The sequence below is a fragment of the Gopherus evgoodei genome, chromosome 1 (genome assembly GCF_007399415.2).
Source record: "Gopherus evgoodei ecotype Sinaloan lineage chromosome 1, rGopEvg1_v1.p, whole genome shotgun sequence".
Classification (NCBI taxonomy): domain Eukaryota; kingdom Metazoa; phylum Chordata; order Testudines; family Testudinidae; genus Gopherus; species Gopherus evgoodei.
This window is the reverse complement of record NC_044322.1, coordinates 144122112-144146464: the sequence shown is the minus strand read 5'-3', so window position 1 is coordinate 144146464 and position 24353 is coordinate 144122112. Positions and strand designations below refer to the sequence as shown.

The following is a 24353-nucleotide window of genomic DNA, read 5'->3' as shown; positions in this document are numbered from 1 at the left end:
AATTGGAGGCAGTAAGTCTGGCCAGAGGGCATGGGAGTTGCAGAAATGCAAGGTATCCACCATACCCCTTTGTTAAGGCACCTGTACTCGGTTAGTGCAGACTAGCCAGAGAAGAGACATGAACAATGCAGCCAGTGAATATGCTGATTCAGCTCACCCTCTTGTCAGGCTTCACTGGGGAACGGCTCTCTATGGAAGCCTGGCTGAAATTTAAAGCTGCTCTCTTCTGCCTGAAGCTATGGAGGTAGTAGTGGAAACTGCAAATACCACCAGCTTCCTCCCTCAATATCCGTTTCCACACAGGGCACAACTTATGCCCAGAATGTTTATTTGAAAGTCTAATAAATATATATTTATATCTGGAGTTCGCTTCATGTTGGTGTGTTGTAAAAAAGAAAAATAGCAAAAATAATGGTATGTGCATGCAAAATAGATAATTTTATTTCTAAATTACATTTCCTCAGGTGTGTATAAAGCACTAATTCTAGATGAGATCCAAGTCCACAATAAGTTTGCATTTCTAAAAAGAAAACATAGCTTATGGTGTGCAATAAAAGTATCTGAAATTTTTCTACTATACACAGGACGACTTACCTGCCTGGCTTTCAATCTGAAAAGTTAATCACCACATATCAAAAAATTCCAGTTTTTAGAAAACAAAAACAATCACTTCTAGTAGAACCTCAGAGTTATGAATACCAAAGTTATGAACGGACCAGTCAACCACACACCTAATTTGGAACTGGAAGTCCACAATCAGGCAGCAAAAAAAAAAAAAAAAGCAAATACAGTATAGTACTCTGTTAAACTACTAAAAAAAATAATGGGAAAGTTTAAAAAAAGATTTGATTGGGTAAGGAAACTGTTTCTGTGCTTGTTTCATTTAAATTAAGATGATTAAAAGCAGCATTTTTCTTCTGCATAGTAAATTTTCAAAGCTGTGTTAAGTCAATGTTCACTTGCAAACTTTTGAAGGAACAAGCATAATGTTTTGTTTAGAGTTATGAACAACCTCTATTCCCAAGGTGTTCATAACTCTGAGGTTCTACTGTATTGCAAAAATAATGCCCTCATCCCAAAAAAGCAAAGCAAACAAACAAAAAAATCATTTGCCGCACTCTGTGCTTCAGTGACTTTAAGATGAACAAGTAAAACTTTATCAAACTTTCCAAAAATACTCACCTGTGAGGTAAAAATACATAAGAAATATTAGCCCAAAAGGTATTTGAGTATTACTGAACTTAGGGACCTAAAACAACATGCCTTGTCAACTCTAACATTGCCAGTGTGACACTATAATAAAAACAATTGATGGCACTTCTGGTAACTTTAGAAAAAGTCATCATATATGCTAGGTTGAATAAATGAATATGCCTATTTTACCTGAATCTGACTTTACACTGCATACTAGGATCTTTTATAAGTTCAGCTTCTAAAGGACTCACTCTCCTCATAATCTCATATGTAATACAATGCTCCTGAAACAGATGCAAGCATTATTCAATAAAATTACGCAGTTTTGGTTCCTATACATAATAATACATCCCACACCTGTTTCACACGGGAGTTGAGTGTTAATATTTTAAAGTGCTTTGAAATTCTTAAATGGCAGTTACTATAGAATTGCAATATTTATTGTTTCTTTTTTATTAATCATTTTATTCTTCTACCCAATGTTACTCTTTTCTCTACTGAAGTTCTTATCTTTTTGCCCTTCCTTTCCAATGTTATGAGTTTTATTTTCTCAGCTTTGCACTACAAAAAAAACATGGTAGTTTTCAATAAGAACAACAAATAATAGGAAATACATCTCACATACGATTTTAGCTCCTCCTTTTTACTAAAAAAAAAAAAATCCCAAAACTGTTTAGTTGCTCATCTTCTTTCCTTCTCCCTCTGTCTTTCGTCTGCTCTTAAACTATCATCAGTCTCTCCCTCCACCCCATTCTCTGAACACCTCCCTATGTCTCTTGCCTTTTATTCCATTCAATGGAGTAACATTATTTCAGGAGGAAAAAAACAGCTTTTCTGAATCCACTCTAATATTTGCTCTGCTCAGTGTAAGACACACAGACAATAAGAGCAAAGAATATGGAGAACTATCCAAGAAGATAGGAGCTAGCCTGCATAGCAGATTCAAAAGAATGATACTACCCTAACTCCAAAAGCTACAGCTGAGGTGTTTCATCACTCTACTGTAGGGCTCCACTGGAATTCAGGGTCCTAAGGCCAAACCTTTTGGGCCTGCTGGTTAATTTGGACCTGGGTACTGGTACTTCTCCAGGAAATACTACTTTCCTCTTCAGAAGGGATGGATCAGTCAGAAGCCCATTCCACCTTTGACAGAGTAGGGAGAATCTTCCTAAGCATATGTAATTATTTATCTCATGTGTTTGTGATAAAATGGAGCCATTAATTATGAGCAAGGAGAAGAGACTGTGGCAATCACCATTTGTATTTGGAGCTTCTAATTGGACAGTGGCACAGTGATATATCAGGCTGGTTTCTCTTTGAAAAAAACTGGATGTAAGATCAGTTAGATCCATATTTGGGAAACTGGAAGCCTTCAAAAACAGCAATTTCTTATGTACCATAAGCCCTTTTATGGACAGCACATGTATACTCTAAAAACCTCAACAATGATGGCCATCCTATGCCTGGATAGATCAATAGGGACTAGGTGAAGTTTACAGCAAACAGTTGTGCCACCCCTCTGAAGAGGGCCAGAACACTTCTGAGGGATTAAATGGGTTTTAAAGGGTGCATAGACTTTGTGCTGGCTATTTGCACAGGAGTGACTTTTACCCTAACTGCATTACTCTGGAGAAGATAATTTATGATTATTTAATGCACTGTTAGAGAATTTACCAACATAACTATTAAGATATTACTATACCACCAGTGTAACTCCTTGAGGGTCTTTTTTTTCCAATTTGGTTATACTGTTTTCTGAGCTCATTGCACAAGAAGTGTCTCCTCCCTGGGGAAGTGTAACTGCCACAGCAGTATCCCAGGCACTGGTAGAGTTGTGCTGGTAAAGGCCCGCCGTAGCAAAGCCCTGGACGGGTTACAGCGCGAGCGGGCGGGCAGGGTTTTTCCGGAGGAGCGAGCATACCGCGGCGCGGATGGTGTGTGTGAGCAGCCTGAACAGCCTCCTGTCGATGTGACTCCACCAGGCTGTCTGGATGATTTTAGCTGCGAGCTCCTCGTCCGCCCTGACGGAGACACGAGATCAGGACAGAGGAACATGCGGGGGTGGGACGAGGGGAGATGCCAGCCCCACGCTCACCCGAGCTCACAGCAGCTGGGTCCCTAAAGGCGGACCCATGGGTGACACCGCCAGGGCGCTTGAGGGGGAGGGAGCGGAGCTACGGGGACAGACAGACAGACAGACGCGGGGCGCGGAAGCGGGGGGGGGGAGGGGCGGCCTTGCGGGCTCGCTGTTTCCAAGCCCCTGCTTGGGCGCCCGCACGGCGCGGCGCTGGCGCGGCGCTGACCCGGGCTGGCAATGGCGGGGCCGGATCTCATAGCCCCGCTAACGCCTCCTCCTGCGGGCAGCGCGCGAGGCCGGGCGGCTCCCGAACACGCCGGGGGCCGCCGCCGCCGCCGCGGTTACTCACGGCCGCGAGAGACACCCCGCCCGGCGCGCGGCTCCGCTCAGCATCGTCACCCGGCTACTCAGAGGCCCCGCCTCCGCGTCCCTGTTGCTTGGAGACCGGGAAACGTGTGTGGGGGGAGGGGAACCACGCCATCCCCTCCCCTTCCCCGGCCGTTTTTGTCGTTCGGCCTCCGTAGCGGCGCGTGCGCTGTGCGGCTCTGATGTCATCGCGCAGCGACGTGCTCGGGAGCGGCGCCGCGATGTTCAAGGTGAGAAAGTCCCGTCCCGGGGGCGCAGCACCTATTGGTGCCCGGCCACAGCGCCAGGGCTGGCCCAGTGCTGCTCGTCCGCCCTGTCACCCGTGCCGGGCTCAGGCCCTCGCCCTCCGCTGCCCGGCGCGCTGAGGAGGGTGAGCGACACCTGGGCACCCACCGGGTGACCCGGCGTGAACGAGCGGGAGCAGCTCGGACCGGGCCCCGGCACCCGTTGGCAGCCTCCCCGGGTGCACGGGAGGGCCCGTGGCCTAGATACAGAGCCGCCCCAGGCCCCCTTGCAAAGCCTTTGCTCCCTTGCTAACTGGCTGCTGCGTCAGGGGTTTCATTCCTGAGCTCGGGTGCCTGTGCGCGCTGAGTGCTGCCTAGGTCACCCTTCGCTTCAGTACACGGGTGTGGATCGCGCTGGAAAGTATTGGGTACGGGCTATTTGGCGCTTTATTATTATGTGCAGCCTGTCAACAGAGGGTGCTATAGGCTAAAGCCGTGGCAAGCAAAATTCTTTAACGTTAGGCATCTGATAACTTGTAGCATTTGTTGTTTTATTTGCTGTCTCAATTCTGCAGTTCACTGCAGCCGAGTGAATTGAGCCAGACGGTAGACTTTGAGGCAGCTGCTGCAGGTGTGTCTGTGTGGGGTAACGCTGCAAGCAGGAGGGAGGCATTAGTATGGCTGTGAGACCTGGTTCCTCCTCTATTGTGAGCCCGGCTTCACGACCTCTATGTATGTTCAAGCACAGGCTCGAAATCAGTGAGTCCGCAAGGCAAATTGGTTGAAAATGTATTAAAGAACAGAATTATCAGACACTGAGATTAACATGATTTGTTGAGGAATAGTCAACATGATTTTTGTAAGGAGAAACCATGCCTCATCAATCTTTGAGGGGGTCAGCAAATATGACTTAGATTTTCAGAAAGCCTTTGACAAGGTCCTTCACCAAAGGCTCTTAAGCAAAGTAAACAGTCCTAAGAGAAAATATCCTCTCATGGATCAGTAATTGGTTAAAAGATAGGAAACAAAGAATAGGAATAAATGATCTGTTTTCAGAATGGAAAGAGATAAATAATGGTGTCCCCCAGAAGTCTGTATTGAGACCAGTCCTACTCAGCATACTCATAAATAGTCAGGAAAAAGAGGTAAACATTGAGGTGGCAAAATTTGCAGGTGATACAAAATTACTCTAGATAATTAAGTCCAAAGCAAACTGTGAAGAATTACAAAGGGATCTCACAAAACTGGGTGACTGAGCAACAAAATGTCAGATGAAATTCAGTGTTGATAAATGCAAAGTAATGCATGTAGGAAAACATAATCCCAACTATACAAACAAAATGATAGAATCTAAATAAGGTATCACCACTCAAGAAAGAGATTTTGGAATCACTGTGGATAGTTCTCTGAAAACATCCACTCGATATGCTGGAGCTGTCAAAAAAGCAAACAGACTGTTAGGAACCGTTAGGAAAGAGAGATGATAAAATGAAAAAAATCATAATGCCTTTATAATATAGATCTGTGGTATGCCCATATGAATACTGCATGCAGATCTGGTTGCCCTGTCTTAATATCTTTTCCAATTCCCATATATCTTTTTTGAGACAGGCAACAAAAATGATTAGGGCTATTGAATAGCTTCTATATGAAGAGAGATTAAAAAGACTGGGACTTTCCAGCTTGGAAAAGCGATAACTAAAGGGGATATGACAAAAGTCTATAAAATCTTGACTGGTGTGGAGGAAGTGTTTATTTGCTCCCTTACATAACACAAGAACTAGGGATCACCCAGTGAAATTAATAGGCAGCAGGTTTAAAACAAACAAAAGGAAATACTTCTTCACACAACGCACAGTCAACCTATGGAATTCTTTGCCAGAGGATGTTGTGAATGTCAAAACTCCAACAGGGTTCAAAAAAGAACTATATACGTTTATGGAGGATAGGTCCATTAACGGTTATTAGCAGGGATGCAACACCACCTAGCCTGTTTGCCAGAAGCTGGGGATGGATGACTTGATGATTACCTGTTCTGTTCATTCCCTCTGAAGCACCTGGCATTGGCCACAATCAGAGGAGAGGATCCTGGGCTAAATGGACCGTTGATCTGACCCAGTGTGGCCATTATGTTAACGTGCTTAACTCTATGCATATGTAGCCTTTCCAGGATTGACTGGTTACAGAACACATCCCTCCAGAGCAGCTATTTGTTTACCTGTTGTTCCAAATGTAATAAACAGCTTGAATTAATTGGAGGTGCATTAGAATAGTTTGGTTTCATTCAGAAGAAAATACAGGAGCACAGGGAAATATCCAGGCATAGCATATCATGTGAATCTGCCAAGTATGAAGTCTAAGGGCACATATATACTAAAAATATAAGTCAGTCTGTTAGGTTGACATACAACCACAGCAGTGATTAGTGCTATGTTTCATGTACATGCTACCTTCCTCTTGGTGGTGGTGTGCAGTCTCACCAGGAGTGCTTCCACTGACTTAAGGGGCAGTGTGGGCACTGGTAGCCTGGCCCTCGGCTCCCTGCCAGGCTGCCCCAAGGCTCTTTGCTGGGAACTGCCCAGACTCAGGACATGGAACTCCCCACTGGGATCCCAGCTAAGAGCCGGGGGGAGAGGGAGAAGCTGGGCTCCTAGCAGCAGGGAGCCAAGAGCCTCCAAGCAGTACCAGCACTCCTCGCAGGGAGTGGGTACATGGGAGCCTCTGTGCAGCACCAAGGCTCTCTGCAGCTGTGACAGCCCAGCTTTCTTGTCAGTTTCATGGACCATGAAATTGACAAGAATGACAGCCAACAGCCAGTGTAAGTATAGTGGCTACAGGGACATTGAATTGCTCTAACTACACCAATATAAGCCCTGTGCCTCTCATCAAGATGGATTTATGGCTGTCTGGTAGGGCACTTAAAATGGCTGTAGTGTGGACACTGATATAATTAGGTCTGCCTTACATCAACCTAACTCTGCAGCGTAGACCAAACCTAAGACGTTTGTCTATTTTTCTTACTACTAACGAACTACAAAGATCAGCCCTTAAATACTGAAATAGTTTTCAAGATCTTAGAAATTTATGAATGTACTATACAAGTCTTTCAATGCTTATCTTTTACTTTCTACTTGCTTGTTTACAATGTTGCTTACTCATTTGTATGGTTGTGAAATTAACATGTCCGTGTCTTTGCTTATCATCCTCTGTAGTGCCTGAAGCATTTTTAGTCATGTATCCGGTTACAGCTTTGGCCAGCACAGCTTTGGAAATGTTTTTTATAACTACTGCTGCAGAATTAGCTGAAGATAACTGACTTTTTAAGTGATTAATTTCACATTAGTTACACTGAATGTTTTATAAGACTTCTGTTGCTCATAATGATATTTTAGCATAATTGTGACCAGTTAAATATATCAGGATAGCATTTTAGACATTGTTCTTTCTAACTTATGTAATCTTTTTAGTTAGTTATTGGGAGCTATTAGGCGTTAGTTAATGGGAGCTTGTAAATAGCTTGAGTACCGTGAGTGCTCGTGTCCAAAGAGAGAGTGTGTTAGTTATGCCTGCAGTTAATGTTTAGAAAGGATATATGTTCACAGGTTTCAGAGAGTTCAATGATTCTTAATAAAAAAAAAAAAAAGTTAAATTGAACATGATAGTAGATTACATCAGTCACATTCCCCCATGATATTTTAAAACTCATCGTGTCACAAGGCCCACAGAGTTTGGCACAACTTTATTATGTTCCACAGAGTAGTACTCTAAAACATCCAGTATGGTGTTGAATTGTAGCTAATCGATGACCTCAAAATGAATTTTTAAATCGATTTATTGTGCAGTGCTGAGTATATTATCAGTGTTCAGGATAAATAACAATTAATTACAGATTTAAGATGTCATGACTTACATTTTCACTTTCGTTTAGCAATTTCCAATCTTAAGTGGAATTGCTACAGAAACAACACTTGTAAATGTTGTCATGAAAATGTGTAATATTTTTTCAATATGATAGCAATGGTCTCTAGTGCCATCTATTGACAAGTAGTAGGAATTGACAAGTGGAACTGGCTGAAAGTCAACATTTCCTTCTGTGGGAAATTCCAAAATTTTGAAAACAAATGTAGTTCTGTTTTGCAGCAAAATGTAGAATTTGAAATTTCTCACAAAAAGGGGGGGAACCTTAAACTCTTTTGGAAATAATTTAAATGTTTTTTGTTTAAAAAATTGTGAGAGGAAGTTGAATCTGGGCAACTAGGCACCTGAGCTCTGAGGCTCCCAGCTCAGCTGTGGCTCTGAGGGCTTCTAGGCTCCTACCAGGAAACTGAGCAGGGTTTCTCAGGGCTTCAAGACCCCTTACCTTGGAGTCAGGCAGGGTGGATTTGATTTAAATCAAATAGATTTAAATCACTAGTCAGGAAGTCTCGATTTAATCATGGATTTTTACATAAAGGTACGTTCTTGGTTGTTATAACCTTAATACATATTCTTCACAGCTCAGAGATAGATGTAGGTTTCAGTTTTAGAAGGTACATACTATATATTTTTAAAGTGATTTATTTTGAAAACTTTTCAGATTAGTTTTTACAGCTATATCAGAAAATGAATGATTGTTTGGTTATTTCATTTCAATTGAAGCAAATATTTATGAAGTCATTTGGAGATGAACTCTCTCCAATTCAACAGGTTAATCATTAATATTTGAAGGATTTTCTTGCCATGCTGTATTAGGAGAAGAATGTCACCAGACAGACATTTAAATTGTTTTCTTTAACTAAAACAACATTATTATGTATTCTGGATTTTTTCTTCAACAGCAAACATGTAATGTTTTAACAAAACAAGCATATGAATTTTTGAATTTAGTTAAACATTCAAGTTTTTTAAAATCATGTTTGTTTTTTGTTAATTGTTTTTAACTAAAATAGTTAAATGAAATATTTTTAAAAAACCCAAAATTAAATCAACTACGTCAGCCAGGTCAACAATAGAAACTTTAAATATTGGCCTGTGCAGCTAACTCAGTCATCCTCACCTTCATTTTCCTGTTTGTTCATAATCTGGAAAAGAAAAACAAACTTTCCTACTTTTTCAGGTCCCAAACAATTTCTCAGTTTGGATAGAATTAGTCCAAAGGAAGAAAATATTCTTCCTACACTGGCAAAAGAAACTACTGCTGTCAAAAGTGAGATTATCACTTCAACAGTCTCTGAATCCAAGTGCTTACATGACTTCCACAAGTTCACTGATGTGACTTTCTTTAAAAAAGCATCAGCAAACATATATTTCTTGAATCGTTCTTATTCCCAAACTGGGTCTCTTTTACAGCCTGCTGCCATTATAGGTTTTCCCTTCTAGTGAGAGAATTGTATGGTAGATCTCAAATGAATGGAGGGGCTGCACTCAGAAAGACCTCAAGACTTCTGGAATATGCTGCTCAAACAGTTTTATGTTTATTTGTACTGCCTGTCCCTCCCTTCTCACATTTTTCTCAAGACTTCTTTTCCTTGTCCAGATCTATTCAGGCCCCAACAATCTTCTATTCGTTGAACTTTTTAAAACTTTGCACTTTTAGAGAGAGGTAAGGGATTGACTCTGTGTACACAAATTTGCAGAGGGACGATAGGGTTGAGGTCTGTTATTTCTCACCTCTATATATTATTTATTTAAAAACAACTTGCTTGTTAACAGCAAAAATATCTCTGGACAGACAAATCCACAGTTTGAGAACTGCAAAACTAAGCATCTCTGATGGTATCTTCTAGACTAAGCACTGAGTCCCATTGGATAGATAGAAAGATTAACCTAAATAATCTATACAGAAGCCTCTGGAACCCCTTAAGATTGGATCTGTAATCCGTTAACTATTGGAACTCATTTACAAAACTTTTCTTATACATTACATGAATATATCGTCTCATACTATAGATTTAGAATTTATAATCCCTGTTCCATGATGAGATATCTTTGAGCTATAATCTATCTGATGTATCTATTTATCTGATTTAAATTAAAAAATCTGATTTTTTTTTTTAATAATCATTAATTTTTATCCACCCTGGAGCCAGGCATTGCAGCTCTGCTGCAGGGATCCTGAAAGTTCTTGGATCCACTGAGTCACAGCACATAGCAGGGCTGCCCCAGAACTTGGAAGACCTGGGGTTCCTGACAAGCTGGCAGGGTTCTGCCAGAAGGAGAGCAACAAAAATGATAAAAGATTTAGAAAATATGACCTCTGAGGAAAGGTTGGGCTGGTCTATGCTACATGGGCTCTGCCAATACAGCTATCCTGGTGTAGCTCTATCAGCAGAGCCCGCTGCTATAGATGCAGCATATATTGACAGAAGAAAGGTTTGCTCCTGGTATAATACTGCCTCCAGGAACAGCACTAGCTTAGCCAACAGAAACACTCTTGTTTTTGGCATAGCTGTGGTGACTAGGGGGTGGATGTTTGTTTGTTTTGTTTAACACCCCTGAGTGGCATAGCTATGCCAACAAACTTGTAGCATAGACCTGGCTTTTGAAAAAATTGGGCTTGTTTGGCCTAAAGAAGATAGTCAAAGGTGGGGATTTGAGTCTTCAAATATGTAAAAGATTGTTATAAAAATAACGGTGAAGAGTTGTTCTCCATGTCCGCTGAGGGTAGGACAAGACATAGCAGCTTAATTTTCAGAAGAGAAATGTAGGATAGCTAGTAGGAAAAATCTTTCAAACTACAAGACTAGTTAAGCAGTAGAGCTGGTTACCAAGGGAGGTTATGGAATCCTTCTCACTGAAGGTTAAGAACAGGTTTGACCAATATCTGTCAGGGAGGCCAAGGTTTAATTAATCTTGCCTCAGTGTGTGTGGGTTGGACTAGATTACCTCTTGCGATTCCTTCCAGCCCTACATTTCTGTGATTACATGAAACAGTTACTGTTAGGGGGCTTATTCCTTCACTCTCTCACTTCCCTGGTCCTTCTCGCATGAACAGAGAGCAACAATGCCCAAAGTCCGAAGGTGCAAACAATTTGATGTTTATTGGAGTGAACTTCCAACAAGCATGATTCCAGTTTCCTTCTTCAGTGTCCCCCTTTCCAGATCTGACATCACAGAGCATTGCCTGTGTCCCTGTTCCCATTCCCCCTCTTAGCAAAAACATGATTCCAATTCCTCCACCCCCATTCTCTGTTCACATTCCACCCCCCCTTACTTCCTGATTGACTGCAGACTATATAGTAAAACAAGAGTTCTGCTTAGCTATACCTTAACCAATCATTTTACTGAAATTTAACTAACCAATCCTAACATATTGTAACATGATTATTTAACCAATTATATCCCACCACCTTATTTGGTTTACACCCAACAAAATTAATTATACAGCACACAGAAACAATCACAGAACCAGACAGAGATTATACAGACAAAGAATAGGGAAGTGGAGAATACAGTGATAGAAAAATACATAAATGAGGATTTCACATCCCAGCTATTGATAAGTGAGTTCTTGCCAGACAGGATGCTATCAAAGTAAGTTTCCTTTTACATCTTCTAGGCTCTTCCCTTTCTCGAGGTGATAGGAATATCAGGACAGGATTGTATTTCTAACAGCCCAATAGCACCTTATTTCAATGTGACTAGTTTGGAATGTAAGGATGTGACCATACACTTTGCAGTTTATGTCTGCCTTTGCTGCTTAGCCAAAGGCTTAGCCTAAGAACAAGGCCTCAGACTCTCACATTCAGGCCTTTACACTGTCAGACAGTGATTTTGGTTCTTTCTTTTATATCTCTATAACTAGCTAAGTGATAAGAATACACCTAAATTCTTAAAGTAAAGGTCTTTGCAGACAGGCCTGAATATCTATATCCTAACACTCCACCCCCTCCCTTTTCTTTTTCTTTTGAAATCTTCCTGCCCAGGTATCCCTGGAAAAGTATAGGACATAAGGTGACACATTTCCTGATAGGGCCAGGCATCAAGGTGGAAGGTGTTGATATTCCATTTGTCTCACTGCCCCTTGTGTGGTGTAGTGCCCTGCACCTTCTCTCGTACGGGCATACCACACCTATTCCAATTAGTGTTCCAGTTTTCTCACTATAGTGGACCTGAGAAGGTTGGGTCTGGGTTGTCTAGTACACTGCGGGGTGGGGAGGGCTTAGATTTTTTTTTTCACATCTTAGTACATAGAGCCGAGAAGCGATTACTTATAGGTTATCTCCATGTGCAACGTAACACAAGTACAGTTAACAATACACAATCCACAGCAACACTGAGTCCTGACAACTGAAGTATGGTCCAACATTCAAGCCGCCGTCAAAACACTGCCTCTCCTCCTTTGTCAGGGTTAAGATCTTAATGTGTCCAGTTTCTGGCAGTTGCAGCAAGCTACCCCTGCAGGTTTTACATGCTGAATGTCCACAGAGAAATGGGTTATTGTCCAAACCAACTTAACCACTTGGTATGGAATCAGGCAGTATGCCCTGGTTCGATTGTTCACAGCAATAAGATTTACAGATCCATTTGTGCTCTAAAGTCCAGATAGCTGTGTGTAGTTTAGTTATGGGTTTGGTGTAATTGTGCCCCCAGTAATATGTAGATTTCCAGGAAAACACCTCATACACAGTACACCCAATTGTCCACCTCTTGCCATAGGCTATTGATCCTGTTCCTCCATAGTCATAGGAAAGGGGCACAGCCAAACATCTTATCTGGATATACACCATTTCACACACCCCTCCATTGATTCCCAGTGAGCTCCTCCCCTTCTCATTATTCCTATAGGGCTTGTGGGGCCCGCCTTAGTTGCCGTTCTATTTCCAGGCACCATGATAACTATTACACAGGTGCTGGTCTCCTAGTTGAGCATTTTGCATTCCCATACTCATCTCCCCCCGCCAGGTCAGCCTTTTGAAGCCATCTCCACCCACGTCATGAGGTTTTCTGTTCATTGAAACACAGTGATGCTAGCAACAAGACAAACACTACAGACAAACAACACAAAACATAGCTCCATGGTATTCTGAGTTATTCTTCCGCTGGTGCCAGCATGCTTGTAGAGTTGTCTGAAAAACAAAAGAAACAATTTCCACCCCCTGGTAGGGACAGATTATTGCTTAATAATTCCTTTTACAAATTTCCTTGCTAATTGCAGGAAAAACAGAAGAATTACCTCCAGACTGTCCTTATTTTGTTCTATAGTCAGGCTAGTGAATTACCCCACTCACTGGTCATTTATGAATTTCATGAGGTGGTGTACCTCAGTTTCCCCTCTTGTACAACAGACCAAGTTTTCAATAGTTTCTCTGTGATATCAAGCCTTAAGTTTATTCTCAGGTAATAGCTGAGAGACAGCTTCAGATTTCTGCTCTGTGTACACACCCACCCGTTAGAGTTAACCTGTCCCCCTTATTTTCAGGCTTGACTTGTTTTTCATTTCCCGTTTCTGGAGGGAGTCTTCTAGTAGCTTGTTTGCAGACTAGATGTATTCATTATTTGCAAGTTCTTTGTGCTGCTACTTATGGGCAGTTTGCTCCTTCCCCATAACTAAGCTAGGTAATTTGCATCCACACAGAGGCTTTCTTGGCTTGCTTTTGGATCCAAAGCTATCAGCAGCTCAGAGACTGTCTTAAAAGGGACACGTTCCACTTCCACCAGAGTTCTGATTACTTTTCACTTTCATTTCCTGCTCCCAAACCCACACAGATCTGAAAAAGAGAGCACAACCTATTGTGGCTTCTTTTGGAGCCCTAATAGGATTTTAATTAAATACCATGTTTTATTTGCATTTCTTTTACCCCTTTTCCAATATACACTGCACACGTCCTGGGAAATAGTTTAACCTCCATAACATTATATTAGCCATATTCATTCTACACAAGGTGTAACTGCCCCTCCCATGCCCACAGAGTTTTCATGCACCCTCACCAAAGCGACAGTCCGATTTCCCCACAACCATCCCAGAGCTCATTGTTCCCATCATCGCTCCCCTTTTCCTTTTCTTTTTCCTATGCACGCACACAAAATTATCTTTTATCTAACATCCCTTGCACTGTGATTACTCTTTTACACAACTGTACCTCAATTTATACTCCCATCTTGTACAACCAGAGACAGCCAGGGGCAGTCAAGTTAAGTTCCAGTTGAAACCCCTGACATTCCTTTAGTGATTTTGATTTATTTGACTATTGGGTAACATATTTTGATCAGATTATTTCTCTGCCTGCAGCAGTCCCTTATAGACCATTTTTGTGGGGAAAGGGCCCATTTTCCCTCAATAGTGGTAAAGGCTTCTGGGGACAGAAGCATAGTGATAGTAGTAGCCACTCTACCTGACACCCTGGTATAATTAATTACCAAGCGTCCATCCAATGTGACTGCACAGAGTTGCACATACAGTTACATTTATATAACTGGGTTCTATTATCAAACCAAAAACTTGCTTCTTGTAACACCACAATGGTTACCTTTTACCATTTCCACAACTCCCAAATGTTTACTTTCCTCTAAACCCTGTATTATCAATTTTTGCAAAAAGTATTTGTAACTTGTCACTTACTCCTACATTTTGTTCTTTAAGGTAGTGCAATTTGTCTGTAACAGTTCAGCCACCAAGTACAATTATTGTCACACAGCTGCCTTAACCTGTGCTGTCTTTACCTTGAGACTGTTCAAAAGGCAGTAAAACATTTGTCTCCATGGTTGCCCATGGATCTTTTACTCCAAAAAATTCCAGTGGAATATAGCAGACTTCTGTCATACTTTGTCCCAAACAAAACAAAAAACATTTCACATAAGTATCCAAAGTACCCTCCATTAAAACTTCAGAAAAATTCAAAGTGTGGAAGGGCAGGGGGAATGGAGGGGAAAGAAGTGGAAAGAAACCAGTTAAGCCTGTCAGGTCAGTTTAAAGTATATGCTACCAGCAGCAAATTAAGTAAACTGAGAGAAAGAAGAAGGAAAAGGATATGGTTAGCTCTGAACCAAGCGTCGGCTTCCTGGTTTGAAACACTTGGGAACCCTTACCCCCAGGTTCTCATCCTGGCTCTGGGAGAAAAGTGGGGGTTGTTACCTGCTCCTGCAAACTCTGCCATTTTTTACTTTGAAACCTTTTCTTTTTTCCTTCCGCTCCCCTAGGATCAAGTCCCGGCTCCTGTCTCTAAGGTGATCTGTTAACTCTGCTTCTGCCTATAACCCCTGTATGCCAAATCATTTTAACCAACCCTAACTACTTTATAACGCTTCAGCAGCCCTTGCTGAAACAGCACCAAACTTGAAAGATTACTGGCAGCTTCCCATAATGCTGCCCCTACTTCAAACCTCTCACAAGTGGACTGAAGTGCCTCCTTTCCCTGGAAGGCCAATGGGCAGGGGCCTTCTTCCACTATCCATATACCAAAGGAGAGTGGGCTCCTCAGCCATCCCCCATCCCTCTGGATCTCCTAACACTGCTTCCATTTCCTTTTTAATCTCATCCCAGGTTGACCCTTGCACCTGATATGGGCCCTGGTTCTTCCCTATCCATTTAGCCAAAAAATCCTTTACCCTGGCTTGCCAGAACCCGCAGCTACCATCACAAGAGTTTGCTATACCCCCTCCAAGCAGCTGCAGGGACTGTTGGGGAGGGGGACTTACAGGCTGCCACTCAGCTATCCAGTGCAATCCAAGTCAATGTGGTCTGAGAATGGGTTTGACAAATATCTGTCAGGGAGGCCTAGGTTTAATTAATCTTGCCTCAGTGTATGTGGGTCGGAGTAGGTAACCTCTCAAGATCCCTTTCAGCCCTACATTTCTATGATTCCATGTAACACATACTTTTCCAAAATATTTTGGTTTCGACAAAGTGGCATTTTCTGATGGCAACCTGTTTTGTCAGAAAATTCCTGACCAGCTCTTTTCACACCAAGTCAAGTGGGGACTTGGAATTTTACAATAATTTGAGTGGATGATTTGCACTAATTTCCCTTGTAAGCTATATTTTTCACTATATTAGAACTTACAGAGTGATGAAACCAGAATTTCGAACTGACTGATCAGCTACACATCTCATTTGGAACCGGAGGTACTCAGTCACACAGCAGCAGAGACCCCCCCAAAAAAGGCAAATACAGGACAGTACTGTGTTAAACACAAACTACTAAAAAAGAGAGAGCAGCATTTTTCTTCTGCATAGTAAAGTTTCAAAGCTATATTAAGTCAATGTTCTGTTTAAAACTTTTGAAAGAACAACCAGAAAGTTGTGTTCAGAGTTGAGAACATTTCAGAGTTATGAACAACCTCCATTCCTGAGGTGTTTGTAACTCTGAGGTTCTACTGTATATGCCACATAGTTCCAAGTGATTATAATCAGCAAAGTTGGCATTAAAAGTGAAAACCTTAATTGTAAAATCACTCATAAAATTCACTCCAGAAAATTGAGATGTTTGTTTGTGGTAACTCACTAATTTTTGTTTGAATTCCAGTTGTTTACAGTCAAAAGCTCTGATAGATTGGAATTATCTGTCCACTTTTAACAGCATGTTATTTTGCTGTTGCTTTTCACTGTGAAAACAGCTTCTTGTTAGGTTGTCGTGATTCAGGCTCAGACTGATTTTTAATTTCACTAAAAGTTAATTACTGTTATCCTGGAGCTCTCTTTACCGACTATATTAAAATATAAATAGCACAAAAATACTAAATACACATTAATATTTTAATCACATTTTCCTTCCTTCTAGTTATCTAAATTCAGTACTGGTTCAAAGTGGTTTAGGGTGTACACTGTAGTAGACGTTTTTAAACCTGAAAAAAATATGCTGTGCTGTTGAGGTTTTTTGCTTCTTAAATTCATGCATTTCCATTGCTGTCTGTTCTTCATTTCTCAGAATACATGTGATATTTCCAAACTTCGGAATATTTAAGTCTTCAGGTACTTGTAGAGTATGAAGTGTTGTTTTAAAAACTGTTAACATTTTTTCGCTGCTTTTACTTTCTAAGAAGACCATTTGCTCTTGGCTAATATGCCTGCATGATATTTTGTTAGTTGTAGCTTTACAGTTAAGACCAGAAAGAATTGCCAGTTATTGTATGTCAGAAAAACTATGGTAATGTAAAATGTATATAGTTTGTTTCCAATTAAATTACTACACTAGATCAAAACACTTGTTTTAAGACTTTGTTACATTGTATATAAATGAAGAAACTAGTGATAAGTAAAGGAAAAATAAACTTTCTTAGGTATTTTAGGAGAAAAATTCTCAAGTCCAAAGCTGAGCAAACTGTACTATGTTGATAAATTTAGAGCAGCTAAACCAGAAATTATTTTTCATTGGTTAGATTCATATCACATGTTGAACTGCTGTTTTTCTCCCTTGGTCTTTACATAATCACTTCCTACCCATAGTCTCAGTACAATTAATTGCTTCCAGCAGCAGATTTTATCTCTAATTTACACATTTAATTGTAGAACACAAACTTTGTTTTTATTATAATCTTGTGACATAATGAGGAGTCCTTCTGGCAACTTGGAAACTAACACATTTATTTGGGCATAAGCTTTCATGGGCTATAACCCACTTCATCAGATGCATGAAGTGAAAAATATGGTAGGCAGGTATAAATATATACAGCACATGAAAAGATGAGAGTTGCCTTTCCAAGTGGGGGGTCAGTGCTAACGATGTCAATTCAATCAGGGTGGATGTGGTCCATTCCCAGCAGTTGATAAGAAGGGGTGAATATCAACCAGAAGGAAATTTTCCTTTTTATAGTGACCCAGCCATTCCCAGTCGTTAATCAGGCCTAATTTCATGGTGTCAAGTTTGCAAATTAATTCCAGTTCTGCAGTTTCTCATTGAAGTCTGTTTTTGAAACTTTTTTGTGTGGAAGAATGGCCACTTTTAACTCTGTTATTGAGTGTCCAGGGAGATTGAAGTGCTCTCCTACTGGTTTTTGAATGTTACAATTCTTGATGTCTGATTTGTGTCCATTTATTCTTTTGCGTAGAGAGTGTCTGGTTTGGCCAATGTACATGGCAGAGGGGCACTGCTGGCACATGATGGCATATATCACATTGGTAGATGTGCAGGTGAACGAGCCCCTGATGGTGTGGATGATGTGGTTAGGTCCTATGATTGTGTCCCTTGAATAGATGTGCGGACAGAGTTGGCAGCGGGGTTTTTTGCAGGGATTGGTTCCTGGTGTTGGGATTTTGTGGTTCCCAATGAGTCTGATGCTGGGTAGAAATCAAGGGACTTCGATTAGATGTAATGCGATTCGATTCAGTTCAATGCGATTCAATTCAATTCAACAAGGCTTTATTTAATATATACAAAAGGAGAGCCCCTGGTACAAAAAATCAGGCAGAGTCCCTCCAGCAAGGAGCCTCTCCCCGTGCCATTTTATAGCACATGGCACTTACATAACAAATTACATAACTAACATGAACCTCTAACCAATAAGAGTTAACCTTTCCATATATGGATTTCTTTATCACATGTTCATAGTTCTCCATTCCACATGCTGATCTCTCCCCCCTCCCCCCCCCGGCCTTCTCTAGAATGTTCCTAGGGTGGTGAGCCACAGCATGCTTCCCTATATATAAGCATCCTGCAAACCACATTTTATCCAAAATGAACATAAGCATACCCTTCACTGGGTTAGGGTTTATGTTGTGTGGTGTGTAGTTACCAGTGAGTATTTGGGGGGCTGTCTGTAAGCGAGGACTGGCCTGTCTCCCAAGGCCTGTGAAAGTGAGGGATCGTCCTTCAGGATAGGTTGTAGATCCTTGATGATGCGCTGGAGAGGTTTTAGTTGGGCACTGTAGGAGATGGAAGTGGCTGGGTCACTACAAAAAGTAGCCCACAAAAGCTTATACCCAAATAAATTTGTTAATCTCTAAGGTGCCACAAGGACTCCTCGTTGTTTTTGCTGATACAGACTGACACGGCTACCCCCTCTGAAGATTATAGTAGTTGGTAGTTGATCCCTTTACAAGAAAGAGGGAAAGCAAACTGTTGTCTACCTAAATCTAGTAGTTTGAACATTTCCCTTTGTTTTTGAATATTTTGTTTCTTCGTTCAGGGCAAGAGGATATGTATTAGCTGCCTCTGGAGATCCTGAAACTGATATTCTTGCCAAATTGTGTTTTATTTTAAATGTTAAACTTTAAAATGTCAGTGTTAAACATTTATATCAAATGACTTTAAAAAGAAAACACAATCTGTTTTAAAATTACAGTTGAGTTTGGTGGCGGGTATGTATGTCTCTCTTTTCGTACACAGGGCAGGTATAAAGTATTGTGGTTCTGTGAAATTCCAGCTTCTAATTTCCCTTTAGTAAGAGAGAGTGAGAAGGCAAAACTTTCCACCCCTAAAATAATTTCTTTCAAATATGGTATCATGTCTAGTTTGCTGAATAAGTAAGCAACCAGATCATAAATGATTTAATTCACTTCTGCTTTCCAAGCCATCCAACTTTTTCCTAAAGATGGCCTGGTCTACGCTACACGTTTATACCAATTTTTAGCAGTGTTAAACCGATTTAATGCTGCACCCGTCCACACAACAAGACCCTTTATATCAATATAAATGGCTCTTTAAACCGGTTTCTGTACTCTTCCCTGACGAGAGGAGTAGCGCTGAGATCGGTATTGCCATATCGGATTAGGGTTACTGTGGCCGCAAATCGACGGTATTGGCCTCCGGGCGGTATCCCACAGTGCACCATTGTGACCGCTCTGGACAGCAATCTGAACTCGGATGCACTGGCCAGGTAGACAGGAAAAGCCCCGCGAACTTTTGAATTTCATTTCCTGTTTGCCTAGCGTGGAGCTCTGATGAGCACGGGTGGCGATGCAGTCCCAAATCCAAAAAGAGCTCCAGCATGGACCGTACAAGAGATACTGGATCTGATCGCTGTATGGGGAGGCAAATTTGTTCTATCAGAGCTCCATTCCAGAAGAGGAAATGCCAAAGCAATTGAAAAAAATCTCCAGACAGAGGCCACAGCAGGGACTCAGCATAGTGCTACGTGATAAGCGTAACGGAAAGCCAAAGAATCAAATGGACGCTCGTGGAGGGAGAGAGGAAGTACTGAGGACCCCAGCTGTCCCACAGTCTCCGAAAAGTGTTTGCATTATTGGCTGAGCTCCCAATGCCTGTAGGGTCAAACACATTGTCCGGGCTGGTTCAGGGTATAGCTCGTCAATTTACCCCCCTTCCTTCCCCCGTGAAAGAAAAAGGAAAAAAATTGTTTCTTGACTTTTTTATGTCACCCTTTGTCTACTGCTTCCCCACTGTCTGCAATTTGGGGGGCGTGTCATAAACAGATAGCTATGGGTTAACGTCTCTTTCACCTGGAGAGAAGTAATCTGAACCACCTGACCAGAGGACCAATCAGGAAACAGGATTTTTTTCAACTCTGAGTGGAGGGAATTTTGTGTCTGAGTTCTTTGTCTTCTGCCTGTATGCTCTCTCGGATGAGAAGTTTTTCTATTTCCTGCTTTCTAATCTTCTATTTCCCAGTTGTGAGTACCAAAGATCAGATAGGGATTTATATGTTCTTTTGTATTTACATGTCTATAATTGCTGAAGTGCTTTGAATTGTATTCTTTTTGAATAAGGCTGTTTATTCATATTTCTTTTAAGCAATTGACCCTGTATTTGTCACCTTAATACAGAGAGACCATTTTTATGTATTTTTCTTTCTTTTTCTATAAAGCTTTCTTTTAAGACCTGTTGGAGTTTTTCTTTAGTGGGGAACTTCAGGGAATTGGGTCTGCAGCTCACCAGGGAATTGGTGGGAGGAAGAAGTCAGGGGGAGGTCTGTGTGTGTTAGATTTACTAGCCTGATTTTGCATTCCCTCTGGGTGAAGAGGAAAGTGCTTTTGTTTCCAGGACTGGAATTACAGAGGGTGGACTCCCTCTGCTTAGATTCACGGAGGTTGCTTCTGTGTATCTCTCCAGGAGCACCTGGAGGGGGGAAGGGAAAAGATTTATTTCCCTTTGTTGTGAGACTCAAGGGATTTGGGTCTTGGGGTCCCCAGGGAAGGGTTTCGGGGGGACCAGAGTGCCCCAAAACACTCTAATTTTTTGGGTGGTGGCAGCTGTACCAGGTCCAAGCTGGTAACTAAGCTTGAAGGTTTTCATGTTAACCCCCATATTTTGGACGCTAAGGTCCAAATCTGGGACTAGGTTATGACAAGTGCAGGTGATTCCACCCACCATTCCACTCAATGAGTTTATGCCCTGGAGTGAGGTGAGATGGAAGACATGAATCTGCTGTTCCCTCATTCGGTCTCAGTTCCTCTCATAGTGTGAGTGTCTCGCTGCACTGAGTGTGATTCTAGTGTTTAAAGATACGTGTTTTTCATACAATATGGCCCCTAAACGCAAGCTAACTACTTCATCTGGTGCTCAGCCAAAGAAACAGTGATCTGTTCCAATGCTGGAGGAAAAACTGGCTGTGTTGGGCTTATTGAGAGATAATATGTTGGTCTCCAACGTGGCATGTAAATATGTCTGCAACGAATCTAGCATCCGTGCCATCAAGATTCGAGAGAGAGAAATTCGTCAAGCCGTGGCATCAAATGCTCCAGTAACTGCTAAGGTGACGAGCCAGGTTCATGATAAGACTTTAGTGAAGACTGAAAAGGCATTAAACGTATGGCTAGAAGACATGAACCGTAAACGTGTGCCTATTGATGGCATCATGTTGCGAGAAAAGATTCTTAGCCTCTACGTGCTGTTCAAACCTGCTGCCAAAGAGGGACAGCCTTCCAATGAGAAGGAATTCAAAGCCAGCCAAGGTTGGCTTAACAGTTTTAGGAACCACTTCAACCTCAAAAATGTACAGACTACTGATGAAGCTGCCTCTGCCAATGAAGAGGTAGCAAAAGCCTACCCTGAACAATTAAAGAAAATCATAGAAGAAAAGGGCTATCTTCCAGAACAAGTTTTTAATGGTGATAACAGTGCCCTCTTCTGGAAAAAAATGCCCAACCGCACTTACATTTTGAAATCACAAAGACAAGCCCCTGTCTTCAAAGCAGCTAAAGACCGTGTTGCTTTGTGGCAATGCGGCTGGGCATTTAATAAAGCCAGGCTTGCGCTACAGGGCTGCAGATTCCTGTTCCCTAAAAGGCAAGAACAAAAATCTGCCTGTGTTCTGGCAATCAAATAAAAAAGCTTGGGTGATGGCAGCATTATTTCTGGATTGGTTCCACGAGTGTTTCATTCTACAGGTCAAGCTGTACCTCAAAGAGAGAGAACTTGACTTTAAAGTGTTGCTGATTGTAGACAATGCTCCTGGCCACCCTTCGGCACTCTGGTTTTCACATAACGACACTGAAGTCATCTGTCTCCCCCTCCCCCAATACCACCTCCAACTTCTTGAACAAGGCGTGATTCACTGTTTCAAGGCCACGTACACGAGGCTTATGTTCTCACGGATACGTAGCGCTATGGATGCTGATCCCAATCGTAATGTGATGGAGTGTAGGAGGTCCGTCAACATTGCCGATTGCATCACTTATATTAAACAGGCAATGGAAGCAGTCAAGCCTGAAACAGTCAATGCATGTTGGCGAAACCTATGGAAAGAATGTGTGAATGATTTTAAGGGTTTCCCGACCATTGACAAATAAGTGAAATGCTTTGTTCAGGTGGCCAGACAAGTGGGTGATGGCTTCATCGACATCCTTAAGGAAGAAATTGAAGAATTAATTGAGAGCCATAGAGAAACCTTGACTAACGAAGAGTTAGAGGAACTGATAAAATCGTCTACAGAAGGTGAAGATGATGACGACAAACAGGAAGAGCCAGCAAGTTGGAATCTTTATAAATTTGCTGATGTGTTCCACGCAGCAAAACACTTGAATGATTTAATTCTGACTACAATCCTTCTGTGGAATGAAGCCTCAAAATCACATGTAGTATTATGGACGATTTGAGACCATATCAAGAAATGTTTGAGCAGCTCAAGAGACAACCACGACAGTTGCCGATCACCGTGTTTTTCAAGGAAAAACAACCAGCAGCAGATGAGCCTACACAATCAACTTCTCGAGCTGAACCAGAGCCAACCACTTCGAAAACGACTTGCTCTCTGTCACCTGGATCGACATCAAGCCCTGACAACTGCCTGTAATTAAAAAGACAGTACTGTAAAAGTATATTTTGCATATGTACTCTTTATTATATACTGTACATTACTGTATACATTATATACTTGTACATTACTGTGCAGGGTTGTATACACAAAACCATGTACAATATATTGTACTTTATGGGCAATTTAAGGGATTGTCAAGGGTAATTTTGACTATACACAATTTTCACCTTACGCGCTGACTTTAGAACCTAATCCCCACATAAGATGCGACTCCACTTTACTACCCTGCAGTGCACTGTGTTCATGTGGAACCTGCTGCCTTGCGTTAATAGTTCTCTAGTGTACTTTAATCTACCCTAGTTTGAAATGGGTTAGATCAAAGAGTACTAGGGAATATTTAGTGTGCAGCAGCAGGGTCCACACAGACCCTTAATATGTGGCAGGCTGGTGTGGGATAGATTTACACTCCAGCTTGCCCCAAGCTAAGTGTTTGTGTAGAAAAGCCCTAGGAAATTTACACAGAAGAAATCATCACAGAAAAAAGCTCCACTTTGTCCCTTAGCTCCTTTTTCCTGTTTATCTTGTGAGGCAGAATAGGATTTATTTTTCCTCTGGGAATTTTTAAATTGTTAGATATTTTTGAGACTGGAAAGTAAAACAAAACAATGCAAGATGAAATATGATAGCCTTCCTCCACCAATTTGCTGATATAGTTTGCTCTTCAAGTAAAGCTGAATTCTGTTCACTATTTGCAAAAGCAACACTCGTCACTTTTATTTTTTGTCAGCTATAAAAATACAGAGCTTTGGCTGGAGAAAATTTGTGCACTTATGCAATCTTTTTTTGGTACCCACTGAATATCAGTAAGAGTGAAGCAAGTTGAAGATACAATTAATATCAGAATGCTTTCTAAATAGATACGTTAAGAATCATTCTTAGTACAGTATTACAAAATCAGATTCTGAAGTAAATTCCTGAAAATGGAAAATAGGACAAGCTAACCTTTCACAATCTAAAGTAAATAATGTTTCTATGTATATAAAACATTCAAAAAAAATCTTTTTAGCAATGATTTTGTGTGGTACAAACTTTATTGATGTATAGGGCCATTGCAGTGCTGCTGTGACTTGAAGGGTGCCCTCTCTTTAAAAGTGGAAGAGTAATATATTCTTGTAGCTTAAATTAGTTCTCATTATAAAATAAATACAAAACACCCCATTGAAAGTGCCTGGTGCACTTCTGGTACTACTACAGTATGAACAATAAATCTAACTCCCTTGCTCTGTTTGTGTGTACCCCTATAAATACTGATTCTTATTTGAGAACTGAGGTGTGCTGGAATGGGGCCATATAATATATACTTTGGTGAGTCTTTATATATCACTTTAAAAATTAAAAAAAAATTATAGTAGAACCTCAGA

General features: G+C 41.3%; 2 protein-coding genes across 6 annotated transcripts in view; one reads left to right on the top strand and one right to left on the bottom strand.

Moving 5' to 3' along the window:
* C1HXorf58 (chromosome 1 CXorf58 homolog) overlaps positions 1–3840 on the bottom strand; it is a 35000-nt gene extending 31160 nt beyond the window's left edge. Inside the window, exons 1-3 of one of the 4 annotated variants that reach the window (XM_030574971.1) lie at positions 3621–3840; positions 3116–3215; positions 1384–1478 (exon numbers count right to left, since the gene is read on the bottom strand). In XM_030574971.1, coding sequence (XP_030430831.1) covers positions 1384–1478; positions 3116–3215; positions 3621–3826 — 401 coding nt within the window. In that variant the 5' untranslated portion in view covers positions 3827–3840. The other 3 variants (XM_030575002.1, XM_030574983.1, XM_030574994.1) reach the window with 3 other exon arrangements.
* The window catches only part of APOO (apolipoprotein O), a 98496-nt gene continuing 77946 nt past the window's right edge, over positions 3804–24353 (top strand). For both annotated transcript variants that reach the window (XM_030575024.1, XM_030575015.1), the window contains exon 1: positions 3804–3867. In XM_030575024.1, coding sequence (XP_030430884.1) covers positions 3820–3867 — 48 coding nt within the window. In that variant the 5' untranslated portion in view covers positions 3804–3819. The remainder of the gene's footprint in view (positions 3868–24353) is intronic.